This window comes from Heliangelus exortis, chromosome 20, assembly GCF_036169615.1.
Source record: "Heliangelus exortis chromosome 20, bHelExo1.hap1, whole genome shotgun sequence".
NCBI lineage: Eukaryota > Metazoa > Chordata > Aves > Apodiformes > Trochilidae > Heliangelus > Heliangelus exortis.
This window is the reverse complement of record NC_092441.1, coordinates 2,847,891-2,863,444: the sequence shown is the minus strand read 5'-3', so window position 1 is coordinate 2,863,444 and position 15,554 is coordinate 2,847,891. Positions and strand designations below refer to the sequence as shown.

Sequence of the window (15,554 nt, the reverse complement as noted above, 5' to 3'; positions counted from 1 at the left end):
TTCATAACCAGGCACTAATGGGAATAAGCAGGGATTTAACTTCTAATTTCCCTCAGAGGGCAGCTGTGGGTGCTGGGGGAATAGGAGGGGCACAGCCTGCAGAAGGGAGCCAGGTTTCTGCAGGCAGCACCTGGAGGAGAGGGCAGTGAGCTCAGTGGCCCAGGAGCCTGATTTTGGAGGATATTACCTGATGCTTTAAGGACAAGTGACATTTTCAATATGAACTTTGCTGGTTAAGAAGTGCAGGAGGCTTTTCCAGTGGCAGAATGACTGTTCTAATTATTTTTTCTATAGTTTCCTGAGCCTTTCTTCACTATCCAAACAAACTGTAACACACCAACTTTATCTTGTTCTACTCAATTGCTTATTATTTTAAGTTTATGAAATATTTTTTAAGGCCCAAGTGACTCATTGCCTCAATTTTTTTTTTTTTTTTCACAGTACTATGTCTCTTAGAGAAGGCTGATTAAATGTAGGTAGTTTTCTCTGATTTATCAGTTTTGCTTATCTCAACATCCCAGGGCCCATTATAACATTAGGGAAACCATTGGCTTCTCTCCAGCCCAGTAGCTGGTTGTAATGTGAGATATTTATTTATTTTCTTTATTTTTAACTCAGCCAATTCATTCTTAGATTCTTTCAGAATTACTGAATGAAGAGCATCTGGTCTGGGGGCTGAGCCAAGGGGGAGAAGACAAATCCTGCACCTGATGTCCTGGTGCTGAATCCCAGTGCCTGCAGTGATTGCTGCTGGTTCCACTGGGACACCTTAATAACTGGTGTTTGTTACCAAAACCAGTAAATGCTAAGAGGAAATGTCTCCTCCATTCCATGCCACATTCTTACTTGGCTTGCAAGTTTCTGGGGTGATGAATTCTTTCCACAAAGATTTTCTCACTCGACCTTGAGAATCAGCACAAGGCAAAGCAAAAGCTGCCCCATGAATCTGTGCATCACATCCCTGCTTAGGGCAGGATTGGGGCATCAGGATTTTTCCACTGTAGTTTTAGTTTAGAAAAAATGCTTGGTAATCAAGACCAAACTAATATAAAACACTTTTCTTGCGTATTTAAATTCTGGCATAATTTGAAGGCGTTGTTTATGTTTATTTGTTCTTTCTTCCTATCTTTATAATAGAAAAAAACAGCAGGTGGGGTTTTTTTCTCCCCTTTTTGGAGGGGTTGGAGTGTTTGGGAAATAGGGTAAAACAATCTCATTATTCTCTCAGTCTTTAATATGAAGAAACAAATATTCCAAACTGACTTGCTTCCAGCTGCAGAACATGTCACAGAGTAAAATCCACCTTCATTAAATGGGTGAAAAAGAGCTCTAATTGTTCTGAAGTCCTTATGATCAGGCTGCATATGCTTCATTGTAATGTGATACTAAAGTACCTCAATTATGATTTGTATATTTTGGTGCCAGAAGGTTTTTTTTTTCTTATGCTAAATTATTACGTTCTGTCAGCTGCTGGGCTGTCATATAGAGATACAGTAAATCACATTATAGTTTGTCATGGATTACACAGAGCAATAAATTTGGGAACAGAGATCAAAGTCGTTTCACAATCACATCTGAGTGTAGGAGGGGTGTTTAACTTGTAGAAAATCTGATTTAGGTGAAACTGTTGCAGTTCTTGTGTGAATTGGAAATGAATTTGGGTGTTTGCTCGAAACTGAATAAGGTACAAATCCCCCAAAGAGTTCTCCTCTATTTAGTTCAGTTAATTCTGACCTGCAGCTGCAGGACAGAGAATGGATAAATAATTAAACACAGGGAATGTTAAGAGTCTTGCAATGTCTTATTTATGTTTTTAATTGCTTTAATGATTGAGCAATATATTCCATTCTCTTTTTAATTGGGGCTTTGCTGGACTTGTGCTTGGTTACTCATCAGTGCAGTAATGCTTGCTGGCTCTGGGAAGTTGTCATTCTTTTTGGGGAAGCTTTGTTGTGTTTAAAACTACAAAAAGTAATCCAGCATAATCTTGCTAAGGAACACTGATTGCTTCAGATCATAGATTTGTTAGGGGATTTGGTTGTAGTTTGAATGTTTGTCTTTCCAGCTGTAGGAGCTTAACTTCTGCTGGGCTCTCAACTAGTGATGTAACTTTGTAAGACTGAGTTAACTTGGTAAAACTAAGTCTGGCCCTTTGTTTCCTCTTCTCCCTCTGTTCAATAAAAAGATTCTTCCTCAAAATTAAACATACATAGGACTTTTTTTCAAGTTATCTTTTTAACACTTGCTTGTTATTGCCACAAAATTCAACTTCAAACAGCAATGGGGGATCTTAAAAAATAAAACCCACCTCCTTACCTCTTTGTATTCCTTTCAGGAGCCTTATGGGATCTGGCTGATAAAAGTCAAGGAGTGTAAATTTACCTGATGTACAATGAGAAAGTGCATGGGGCTCGGAAATCTCTGATTATTGAAAGAGTTGTGTGTTGTCAGGCTCATAGTAAGTAGCCTTTAAATGAGTCAAATCAGGGATCAGTGTCACATCATGGCATTGTTGCCTTCTATTTGGGGAGGAAACATGAGCTTTGACTTGCATCTTCAAAGAGGTTTAGCAGCCTATCCCTTTGTGATACTCCTTGGTGGCAGCTGTTTGGGTACCAAAACCAGCTGGGCCTGAGTGATAGAATCTATTCTGTAAACTTCTGTATATTGGAGTAGGAGAGAGAGACAGGGTGCACATGAACAGGAGGTGCCTGAGGTTCCTGGTGTATAATGGCAGCTTGTAAAAGCTCAAATGGTGCCCTTTGAGTCCATGTTTTATTTGTTAAGGCTCTGGAAAAGAAAAAGCTACCACTTTTGATGTAGTGTCTTAAACCCTCTTGAAATAACCACCTTAATTTAGTTGGACAGAACAGAAGAAAACCAGGAAAAGATGAAAAATCATTCTCCAGCACTGGATTTGTGCTGGACCAGCTTTAGGCATGAACACCAGGGTTCAGTACCTGAATGTGCTGCAGTCTCAACATCCTCACTGGGTTTATTCAGCTCATCTCGTGGGGTTGTTGAGCAGGAGGAGGAATTGTGCCATCCTGTAAAAGCCACCTGCCTCCCAGCTTGCTTTGCCAAAATGTGACAGCACACATCACCTTCCAATCCTCTGTCTGTCATTTCTGAGCCTGCTTCACTCATCAGTTCCATCCTGCATAAAGTGTATTTAAGGTATTGAAGAGTTTCATGGGCCAAAACCAGGCTATTCATCAGGTTTTAAGACCTTGTGTTGTACACAAGGCTTGGATTTTGGGCCAAGTTGTGGGGTTGTTTTTAAATAAGGTGTCTGTCTATTTTTTGAATAAAAATCAGTATTGGTGACCCTGGCAAATATTTAGGTGCTCAGGAAATCCATTTAGCTGAAGGCAGGGACTGCATCCCAGTGTAAGGATGGTATAACTGGCATCAGACACAGAAAAGAATGTTCAGAAGAGTTAAATATATTTAATTTCTTTACATCATTTCACAATGGTTAGAAGTACACTGTGGGTTGAAATGAAAGAGCTGGAAATGAAGGTTTTCCTCCAGCACCAAGCAATGTTTCAGCAAGCCCCCATTAAGCATAGAATTACAAAATACAGCAGAAAGGCAATTTTTCAGACAGGTAGAATGTCAAATTCATTTCTGTTCATTCTTGGTTTTTTTTTTTTCCCAATGAAAAGTACTTAGTACATGAATGAGAGGGGTTTTTTTACCCTAGAGATGTATGTTTAAAGAAAAAAAAAAAAAAAAAAAAGAAAAAAAATGTATAGACCTACAAAAGTGGAATGTAAAATAGAATATTAATAGGATTTGTGGATATGACAGACTGGGATTTCTATCATTCATTTTCAAAGCCCTTGAAGTCATTTGGTACTTGACTAATTATTCTGTTAACATCATTTTGGATATTGAACTATATTTAATGGTCTTTTGGGGGTCTCAAATTACATATTTGAACTGCTGTGCTATTTTCCCTGCTACACAGAGATTCAGCTTTCTTTTTAGTGTCTGATTGGTGGGGAGAGCAGCAAAACCAAGCAGGGAGTTGGCCTGGGAAGTCACCCAGTGTCACTATTAGAGGCACAGAAGAAAAATGCATGTTTCAGGCTTTGAGGTCAAAATGAAATTTTTACCTACAATTGGACTTAAAAGGTGATCTGCTGATCTCTGAAGTTTAAACAGATACTGTACATAGTGATTTAACATCCTTAATAACAAAAATTGCTGGAGCAGCCATTCTGCAGGTCATTTTCTTTTGACATCTGTCAAATTACACAATCTTGAATTTTGGTATAAAGCATAAGCTGTCAAGCTTAAATAGAAGTTTTCCAGAGTGCAGAGTGGTGTGTTGTTTTTTAAGGTAAATGGGCCCCATTTACATTAGTTCTTTGATGTTAAATTCTTTGCTACACATCAGAGAACAGTTGCTTCTTCCCTGGAGCAAGTTTTCTTTCTTCTCCTTCCTCCACCCTTTGATTTCCTCCCCCCCCCTCCCTTTATTTTCTTTTTTTTTTTTTTTAAAGTTTGCTTTCACTTTTATCTAACTAATTATGGAGGATCAGCTTATGTATGGCCATCATTTAGTTAGTTGTAGGCATTTTGGAAAATAATTAATTCATAGCTAGTACCCTAAACAGATTTCTTAAATTTGCTTTTCTGCTGGTGACTTTGGATGTGTAGATTGGGAGCTGTGTTTGGGGGGGCTTTGTTGCTTGTTTATGTTTTGGGGGGATTGAAATCAAATCCAAGCACTACTAAAACTGTAAATCATGTAGAGATGAACAAGATTTCTCTAGGCATCCCTAAATCTTACAGATCTCTCTGCAGTTGAGTTGCAGGAATTAGTTTTCCTATGAAATGTGTAGCATAATAGAAATCTAAATCTCCATCTGAAAATCAACATTCCAAAGCCATTGGGACATGCAGGGATTTGTACTGCTCCAAAAAAATTCTTTACAGCTGCATTTTTGATAAACATTATCAACATTATTATATTAGAAACATTATTTTGATAAACATTTTGATAAACATTAGGTGTCCTAAACTCCTTCCTGGATGTTGCTGGAGGATGAAGTTGTCCATGTGCCTCCCAAGCCCTCAGTGCAGTAGAATTTCTGTCTGCATCTGTGACATCAACTGGAACTGGAGCTAAATGTCCCCTCTAATACATCTTATACCTAAAAAATATCATATAAAATTTTGTTAATTAGGGTAGGATGTGTTATACTTTTGTGGTGTAATCACCTTGCTCTTTTATTAATAGTTCTGTTCTGGTTCATAAAAGGAAAAAATGAAAATAAGGCAATGTTAAGCAGTATCCTTTAATTCAGATACCACATCTGTAGGGCTAATACCATTTTTAATTTTTAGGTGAAATGTTTTGTTGAAGTCAGTGGAGTTTTGCTCAGCAACCACAATATGATGCTTTAAGGCTTGTTAGAGAATTATAGTTGGTTTTTAAAACCAATTAACTGTAACAAGGACATAATCTTTTTAATGCAAAAGTCCTCCCTCTATAATATAAAATAACTGCATGTAAAATTGTCCTAATCAAATAGTTTTAGCTCAAATATGTATTAACTGTGTGAAACTAAACAGAAGTTAATTTTTGAATCAGTGGGATTCCTCTATGGCTTATCCAATTTACACCCTTTTATTATAAAAATGGTTATTACAATTGATATTTCTGTCAAGTTTTTGCCAAGTCTGAATTTCAGCAGCCACCTCTCACACACAGAAAACTGGTTTAAGGCCATTAACTGTATTTGTGGTGCTGCCCATTGCTATAAAAAGAGTTAGACTTTAATGAACACTGCCTGCCCCTCCAAATATTCACCTGCCAGTTGGATTCTTATTCATTATATTTCTAAAATAGCACCTGACCTGAAAGTTAGGGAATACCCTTCAAGTAATACAGAAGAAATGAGGCTTCACCCAGTGCATGATCTGAGCAGCCTGTTAGAAAACTTTCTGCAGGAAAAATTAGTAATTTTTTTGCAGTAAAAGAGTGTTCCTGGGCATGGCCATGACTTAAATCTTCAGCTGCCCAGTGTGCTCCAAGTGGCAGAACCTGCATCCTGCAGAGCTTCTCTGCTGCTCCCTGGGAGGATGCAAAACCCCTATGGGATTAGGGACCAGATCTGAACTGTCCAGAGTTTTAGTGCCACAGGGTTCAGATAGGCAGGGGGAAAGCTGGAGAGGCTTTAAATGGGGTTTTGTCACCTCTGGTGGAAGTTGGGGTAGCTCAGTGCTTCTGAAAATCAGAGCCCTCAAATCAGGTTGTTTGGGACTGCAAGGGAAGACAAGAATTGGTGGTTTGGTGATGACTGGGAGACAACTTAGAAATATTTTGCTAATTGGAATTTTTTTAAAGGCATTATTAAATAAAATGTTGCAATTGCCTTTAAACAAGCTGGGTGGATGCACTTTGTATTAATTGAAGGGCTGAAATTCATCAGATATTCCTTTTGGATCTCCTCTTAAATCTATCAGAGGTCATCCTGGTTCTACTCAGTGTGAACAAACAAGCCCTAATTTGTTTATGGAAGTTGTGAGTGGTTTTTTTTTTATTTATTGGGATTTCTTCTGTGAGTTCAGGAGGTTATAAAGCTGCTTCTCTGAAAGATGAAGACTTTTACCCCAGGCAAGCTGAGTGAGAGCAGCTGTAATGTGATCTTCTTTGCAGTGCTTTGCTGACCTGTAGCTCTCCTTTTCTGGGAGTACCAGTAATTTATACTATTACTGTCATTTATTTTTTACTTTTCCCCCCCAGAGATGAACTGGCACGTTCAGTCATTTTATGATATGCAGTGGTGGTAAAATGTAACCTGAAACTTGATGACTATAGAGTGGAAAGAGGGTTTTAAGATGGGGCAACCTGAGTACAAAGAGAAATGCAACTTACACAGGGCTCTCTGGCACTACTGCTGCTGGGGTGCTGCTCTTTCTATTTCTATTTATTATTCTCTTTCTATTTCTATTTATTATGCTCTTTCTATTTATTTTCTATTGTGTGCAAGTCCCACAATATCCCCTTGCAGTGCTTGTGGCACACTTGAAGTGATAAAAGTAGGAGTGGAATTTAATGTGTCTTTCTCTATGCTGTTTTATACCAATGTGTAATGCTGTTATTTACAGGGGGAAAAAAAACCCAAAAAACCAACAAACCACCAACCAAAACGTGTGTCCTCAAAAATTATGCTCAAATTTGATAATTAGTTTTCATAGAATCATAGAATCATAGAATCCTAGGGGTTGGAAGGGACCTGGAAAGATCATCTAGTCCAACCCCCCCTGCCAGAGCAGGGCCCCCTAGAGTACATCCCCTAGGAACGTGTCCAGGTGGGTTTTGAATGTCTCCAGTGAAGGAGACTCCACAACCCCCCTGGGCAGCCTGTTCCAGGGCTCTGTCACCCTTACAGTAAAAAAATTCTTTCTGATATTCAACTTGAACCTCCTATGCTCCAACTTACACCCATTACCCCTTGTCCTATCACTGGTCACCACTGAGAAAAGCCTAACTCCATCTCCCTGACACTCACCCCTTACATATTTGAAAACATTGATGAGGTCACCCCTCAGTCTCCTTTTCTCCAAACTAAAGAGCCCCAGCTCCCTCAGCCTTTCCTCATAAGGGAGATGTTCCACTCCCTTAATCATCTCAGTAGCTCTGCGCTGGACTCTTTCAAGCACTTCCCTGTCCTTCTTGAACTGAGGGGCCCAGAACTGGACACAATACTCCAGGTGCGGCCTCACCAATGCAGAATAGAGGGGGAGGAGAACCTCTCTTGACCTACTAATTTTGATTACAGCAGATGAAACTCCATCTGTTTCATCATCTTGGAATTTGAAGGGACTGAAGATCTGAAATTGCAGCATCATGGAAACTTGAAGATTATTTTTAACTGGCTGCAATATATTCATCTGCCCAGTAGATAACTGCTGGATTGTATAGGATGATTCAAGCTCTATCATGCTTGGCAGGGACTCCCAAACACTCGCTGCAACTTTAAGCTCCTAAATTTATAGTCCAATAAAATCAATGAGACTGTTTGCTTGGCTGAAATCCCTGCTGGTTGCAGAACTGGAGTTTCAGCCTTGCAACTAGAGCTGAGGTTTGGAAGGGGGGGATGTGCCTGGCAGCTTCTGTGCTCCCCCAAAAGAGGCTTTGGCACCAGGGCAGCTGGAGGAGCTGGTGTTTGTGTGCTGGAAAACTAAGGATGACAGATCAAAGATTGGAACATGAGGTCAGATTGATTTTGAAAGCTTAATCAGCTTAAATTTGCTTCAGAACTCAGCTCCGTAAGACTCTGTCCCCCTAAGAAAATGTTTTTCTTAGACACCTGTCCTGAAATTTTAGAGCCAAGAACAGGGGAGTGCTCAGCAGTTCATCTGAGGACAGAGCTTTGAGGCTACTCTGGCAATGTTATAACGTGACACCTTGCAAGAAAAATACAGAGAGGAATTGTGTCCTTAAATTAAATTAAATTAATTTATTATTATTATCATCATCATCAAATTATTTCTGAAATTCGAGGAAAAAAACCCGTAAGAGCTATTTCCCTCCAGAATTATGGAAATATTTGCTTGTTAAATTCCACGATGCCAAGGCAGCTTTGTTTTCACTCTGTTTTATTCTTTATCTTTGAGGTATGAGGGGGAAAAAAAGTGCTAAGAGCAGGCAAGAGCTGTGAGTGTCCAGGAGCTCCCAGCTGGCTCAGCTGCACACTGGCTCCATTTGCAGCATCACCACCACCTTTCAATAGGCAGGGACGTGCCAGGGGACAAAAGGCAGTTGCAGACCCCAAGCTGAGACACTGAGTCGTGTCCCCCATGTCCTGGATATTCCAGGCAGCCTGTTCCTAGGATTTTCTTCTTTCCTTTTCCCTCTGTTCAGCAACCAAATCACCCTGAGAAATCCCTGTGTCCGCTGCCTCCCCGCCACACGCGCGCGCGCGCTTGCTCTCTATTTTTTTTTTTTTTTTTTTGCTTTTTAATCCACAGAACTCTTTATGTTTTTCTAATAATTGGCAGCAGAGGTGCAGTTTCTCCCCTCTTTTAAGTGATGAATAGCTGGCTGGAGATGAAAGGCGAGGGCTGGTGGTTTTTTGGCTGCCACCAAAGGGCGTTGGAGCTGGCGCGGCTCCCAGCCCGGCGATAGGCACGGGGTGAGGTGCCAAGCAGAGGGCTCGGTGGCAAAGTGTCTGTACACGTTCTTCATCCCAACTAATCTGGTGGTTTTTTGTGTCTCTGTGTGTCTGTGTTTCAGGCTCACAGCCGACTGAAGCAGACTGAGAAGGAGTACAGCCAGAAGCTGGCCAAGTCCTCGCAGGTAGGTGGGGAGAAGGCAGGAACCTCCCGTGAATCCATCTGATGTGGAAAGTTGATGAAAAGTCTTCAGGACTTCTGCTCTGGGGCTGAGGAGAAGCCCAAAGCATTTCCCCAATCAAACATCCAGTGTCTGTCTTGCAGATTTTAACCTTCCAAAAAACACAGAGCGTTAGGCTGACTCGAAAAAAAAAAAAAAAAAAAAATAGGTGGAGATTTTTTGAGTGCTAAATTTCCTCTTTTTCAGCTCATTTTTCCTCTCCTGAGGACCCAAGAGGGTTGAGTCCTCCACTAGTGGGTGGAAAAGGAAGGTGAGGTGTCCTATCAAGCAGCACATCTCCTAAAACCAGGAGCAGCAGGACTTGTATTTCATGTCCCAAGGTGGTGTTGGATGGCAGGACAGCAATCCCAACACTGCAATCAAGATTTTTAGCCTTTCTCCTAGAAAGTCCAACATTTCTGCCCAAAATAACACTTTGAAGAACATCGTTGTCCTGAAAGCAAACTGGTTTTGACTTGAGTTTTTGTTGCCTTTTGAAGATGAAAATGGGCACTGAATTTACCTATATGCTTAAAAATGATAAAGCAGGATGATTTTTAAATACTTCAGCTTTCCAGTTAATTGACAGGTAGTACTGAAGTGTGAAAAATGATGGAGATGCAACCAGAAGTTAAGCTTTTAATAAGAAGAAAATTGCCACAAGGGTTTATGTGGAGGTGTCATTCCTCTCATTCCTCCCAGCACAGCAGAATTCTGCCTCTTCCTTGCAAAGTGTGTTCTCAGCAACAGTAACAAAAGTCTAATAATACCCTATCAAAATAAAAAAACCACTGCAAAGGATGGTTTAGGAACCTCTAGGCTAGGCAGAGGTGGTCAGTGAGACAACAAGAAAGTGCAAACTTTGCTGTTTTAGAAACACTTCAAAATATTTTCAGTCTTGGACTGCCATGGGTAAGTAGGTTTTTACATTATAATTCTATTTTCTGGAGGTTTTTTTTTGTTTGTTTGTTTTTTTTGCATATAGTGGGGTCTCCATCCTTGGAGATACTAAAAACCTGACTGGACGTGGTCCTGAGCAACCAGCTCTGAGTGACCCTGCTGGGTGAGCTGGTCCCTTCACCCCTCACCTCTTCAGTGATAAATCAGAGAGGATGCTCCTAAATGCCTTTTTAGCAATTTGTTAGAGACTTACTTATAAAGAAATAAACAATCAACACCAGAAAACCCCATATTTTTATCTTGTCATCTGAATAACAGAAAAGCCACAGTGCTCAAAAGTAACATTTAACACATGCCAGGCCCTAAGGAAAAGTTCCCTTTCACTGCCAACTGTATTTTACCTTTTGGCTTTGTCATTTTTATGACATTTGCTGTCAGTGCAAAAATTGGTCCATTTGTTAAAGACAGATGGAAAAATCGAAGCATTTCTGAATTTTTAAACGAGGGGTGAGGAAAATTACTTTAATTGTTAGAGTGGGAACATGTAGGTAGTGTAGTGCAAGGTAATAACTTTTTAACCAAAATATCATAATAGGTTTTATCAGAGCGAATTTTTTTGGCCTGTAGAATAGTCTGGAAATGGAAAAATTGAGACTTTCTTTTTTGCCATGTTGGCCAAGCCTTGCTGTAGCTAATACACTGTTCTCTTTATTGGGGAGAGATGGACCCAGTGACCAGAACTGGTGTTCTGTGGCAGACACACCACACACATTGTATGTCAGAGCTCTTTGGCACAATACATGAGTTTCACCCTGGTGTCTGAATTTCTTTACTTTTGTGGGTTTGAATCAAATCTCTGAAGTTCCTTGAACATAGTTTTTTCTGTAGCTCAGTATTAATAATAGGTCAGTTGCAACTTTTCTTGTGGTCACGTTGCTGACAACATCTGTCTAATCTTACTCTCAGTGGCCTCTTGGAACATTCACTTTTAACACCCACACAGAGCAGATATTTCAAGAAATTTCCTCTGAAGTTTATACAAAGTCAACAGATATATTTTTTTTCCCCTCTCTGAAAAGTACTGCACAAAGCAGATCTTTCTCCATCAGTTCCTGCTGAAATTTATTTGCCTGCATTTCAGAACTCCAATACTAGTCCAGAGTCTTAACCCAGTAAAAGCTTTACATTTCACTTTTGTCTTATATTAAAGGGATTGTTTTTAGTTAACAGCTACCTATATAATCTCTGGGCTTTGACCCACTGATTCCATTGAGTGCATAGCCTTCCCTTTGGTTGGTATATTATCTTTTTTAATATGCTTTTGGTTTTAGAAAAGAAATATGGGAATTACCCATGGAGGTTTTCCTCATCTTTTGTTGCTCTCTGGGATTTTCAGGTAGTAAAACGGGTTAAATACATTTACAGTAAGGTTTTAATCAGCCCTTTTCTAGTTGTTTTTTTTTTTTCTAGATTCTAGTACTTCCATTTGTAGAGTATTTCTTACTAAGTTAGACCTAGATCCTGCTAGTAGTTCTAAATAGAAAATATCCAATTTTTTCAAGAACTCTGAGGCCTTAGTGTATTTATGTATTTTTTTACTGATGAGGAGACCTCACAAACACAAGTCTGAGCATTCTGGCAGTTCTCTCCCTGAAATGCTTGGGTGCTGAAGTGATTTTAGCATTAGACTGTTTGATGCTGCTGCAGCAGCTTAACCTAAAGCTTGAATATATCCATTAAAGTCAGTGACTCGCCCAGATGTTTAAGTGCTTTGCTGGGTGATGACTTGCATGTCAGCATGAAATTCTCTAAGTATGCCTGAAGGATCAGCTTTAATTATAACTTTGCACAGTGATAAAAAAGGTGAAACAAATACATTTCAACAAATCACGAGTGAATCATGTTAAAGGTCTAATTTAGGGGTCCTGATGAGGTCCCCACTGTATTGCTGAGCAGCATATGTTCCTTCAGCAGCTCAGAAATGTCACTTATCAAGCTTAACTTTCAGTCCAGTATGTAAATTTGGGGTTTTTATCTGCAATATGAAGCCATAAAGTATTCTAGCAAACAACCACCACTGAAGCCATGTAGGTCTGCAGCGCTGGTTTCAGTGCCGTAGAGGACTGGGATCATGCTCTGTTTTGAACACCACAGATGTGTTTTGTTCTCCTGTGTAAATATTTTGGAACGTCCTAGTGGAAAACCCTTCCCAAATATTTTCTGTTCAGCAATCTTTGTCAGTTGCAACCTTCCAGGATTGTTTTTTCCCCGCGCGGGATTTCGCGCTCGCTCCCTTCGTCGGAATTATCCCTCTTGCAGAGCAGAGTTTGCCAATGCCACTAAAAACATGCAAAACACCTGCCTTTTGCTGAAGAGAGATTTTTAGCATGCTGTTTTCTTTTTAGATCATAGCTGAACTTAAGACAACCATTTCCTCTCTGACAGAGGAGAGCAGCCGGCAGCAGCTCGCCGCAGAGCAGCGGCTCCAGGAAGTTGTACAAAAGTTGGAAGATAAGAAGCACCAGCTGATTACAGATAATGAGAGAGCACTCAAGGTAATCTGGGGATTGGAGTCACTCTTTGAGTGGCACCAGAAAGTTCTGCAGTGGGCAGGTGAATGCAGGTTGCTCTTGTTCACCCAAAGCTCACTAATTCGCTGGACCTTGGCTTTGATGTGTTGGATGATCCGGGCTCTTTCCTCAAGCTGCTCATATCCTGCATAAAACCTTTGGGTTTGGCAAATCTAATCCATCCACTTTGGTCAAATACTCAAAATTTGTTCTGTCCTCTTTCTTTGAATACTCAGATATTTTAACTTCTTTCCAGGGATTGAAAGAAAGGTGATAAATAGGAGGGCAGAGTTGCTGTGAGCCAGCAGTGTGGCTTGGGCATCAGCTTGGGTTCATCAGAACATCTCAGCTCTGGTGTTTAAGGCTGCAAGAAGTCTCTGCTAAATATAAGTGGAATCAAATGGTTATTTCCAACATTTTCACACTGGATTTCTGTGTATTTTTCATCCATGTTGCATTCTCTGCCCTTTTTCAAAGAAGCTTTAAGAGACTGAGTTCTGACTATTGGGGCTCAGTTCCTTGTTGCTTTCAGACCCTGATTCCAAGTGGCTGCAGAGAATCCCTCCTGCAGAAGAAAGCTGAATTCTTTTTCCTTTCAGAGCTTTCAAAGATTTTTAAAACTATTTAATCTGCTAAGGTCGACAACCAAAACACTTCATTAAAAGTTGTATAGAAGGAGAAAATTCCTTTTTTCTTCTTAAAAAAAAACATTTACTAGTACAAAACAAATAACTCTGTTGTTAAATCTAGAAACTCTTGAAAAAATGAACTCCTACAGTTTTTCTAAGTTTTTTGTGCAGAAAAGAAACCATGGGAGTTCTTTTATATTGGAACTACTTGATTTTCAGTTTTAGCACAAATGAGATTGCCCTCAGTATTTAAATGATTTGCATATGAAATTAGGCTGACATTACTACCTCACCATCTGCAGAGTGTTCCTTTTCTTTTCTTTTGTGAATTGTTTAATGATTTATTTTTTTCCTTAAGGAAAATACCTTGATTTGTGTTTGTTGAGTTTCCTTTCTGCTCATTCTTTAGTCTCTTGTGTCAAAGGCATAACTAAAAAAAATGCTGGCTGTAAGATGTAATCCACATGGAATCACCAGAGGCAGTTTTTATTAGCATTAGGATAATAAAATTAGGATACTGCAAATTGGTCATAGTGAAGTTGCATTTTTGGGGGGAACAGGTGGATTTTTGCCACTTAGGCAAAGGTACTGTTGGTAGGTGTCCACTTTTCCAGTGGCCATCACAGAAGCCTTGTGGCAGTGGAATAGTCCTCCATGTAGTCAGGAATACACTGTAATTCAACAGGTGGCATGTATGGTACCTTCTGGAATTATAAATATATATATATATATTTGCAATATGCTTTTGAACACTAATGATGATAGGTTGTATGAATTCTTTCTCTGGGGAAATCTGTGCTCAGCTCTTATAAACTGAATTTTGATGTTATTTCCTCACAATGTGATGAAATACAAAAAAACTAGAGGGGAGTCCTGAGCAGTGTCCCAGAGAGTTTTTAACACTGTTGCTGTGAGTATTTTTTTGTATGATTTGGTCAGCCTGGGGAAGAAATTGCAGGAGCTGTTATGCTTGGAGCTCTTGAACTTTGTTTGGTGTAATTAATATTATGTTTTTTTATTAAAATCTTTTAAAAGCACTGATTTAGTGGAAATTTCCTGCGAGCCAGTACAGAAAATTCTTCGGAAGGTAAAGTGCTGTGTGTGCTTCTGGAAGCAGAAGTGGTTTTAATATTCAATCATTTAGTGTTTTTGAGAGCCACACATAGTTCTAGATGAACACATGCAGAAATACTTTGCTTTTTATTAGCCTGGGGCAAAAAGAAGTGGTTTTGGTGAAAGTGGAATCCTAAATGTCCTGGACACAGGGAACAATACCTGACCTAGGGCATGCTGAACACTTTGAGGGAATGATTAAAGAAACATTGTGAAGACAAAGCAGTTCTTAATATAACATAAGCCTTTGAGAAGACTTACTATAGTGTAAGCTGTTGAGAAGACTACCATTTAAAAAATGGGTATTTGCTAAATATAACATTGATTTAAACTAAAATTGAGGAACAGATTGCAATTTCCTCTATATGGTATTGGGTGACTTCCTGTAAGACCTTCCAATTATTATTTCCTTTCAAAAGGAGAAATACATTTTTACAGAAACCAACTGGCTCTGAGTGAAGTTTTGGATTTAGTCAGTAAAGGGATCTCCAGATGTGGATGCTATAATACATGATTTTGATATTAATTCAAGTTCCTGACTCTTTTTTGCTCATGAAACATTTCCAGGTTGTTATTATTTCAAAATTCTATCTATCGTTTTAGTTTTGATTTTTTTTAGCATAGGATCTTAAGCACTGGTGAAAAATGAACAAATGAAACTTTTAAGAACTTTTTGTTTCTTTCGACAACCTAAAAAACCTCACTCTGAGCCAACCAGTTTGGGTTGAGCTGGCTGCACTTTGGGTCAGTTGGAGGCAAATGCTTAAAGCACTTTGTATTTGGGGTCACACCACAACCTGTCAGAGTCCTAAAACCAGGAGAAAATTTTGGCTCAGCACATCCCTTTCTTGTGGGGGAGCAATTTGGATGCCATGGGATGATGCTCAGAGGAGCAAGGGGCTGACAAAGGGCTCCTGCTGCTGTTGGGATTACAAGAGTCTTGGCACAGGGAATGATCCCAAAAAGCACAGCTCACCCTTCAGTCCC

At 39.6% G+C, this 15,554-nt stretch overlaps 1 protein-coding gene across 6 annotated transcripts in view; it reads left to right on the top strand.

Moving 5' to 3' along the window:
* Window positions 1-15,554, top strand: part of CEP112 (centrosomal protein 112) — a 154,679-nt gene that overhangs the window by 102,137 nt on the left and 36,988 nt on the right. For 5 of the 6 annotated variants that reach the window (XR_011729896.1, XR_011729895.1, XR_011729898.1 and 2 more), the window contains 2 exons: window positions 9,257-9,319; window positions 12,661-12,810. Coding sequence is in view for 1 of the 6 variants with exons in the window: in XM_071764138.1 (XP_071620239.1) it covers window positions 9,257-9,319; window positions 12,661-12,810 (213 nt within the window). In the remaining 5 variants the exon portion in view is untranslated. The remainder of the gene's footprint in view (window positions 1-9,256; window positions 9,320-12,660; window positions 12,811-15,554) is intronic. The other variant, XR_011729899.1, reaches the window with a different exon arrangement.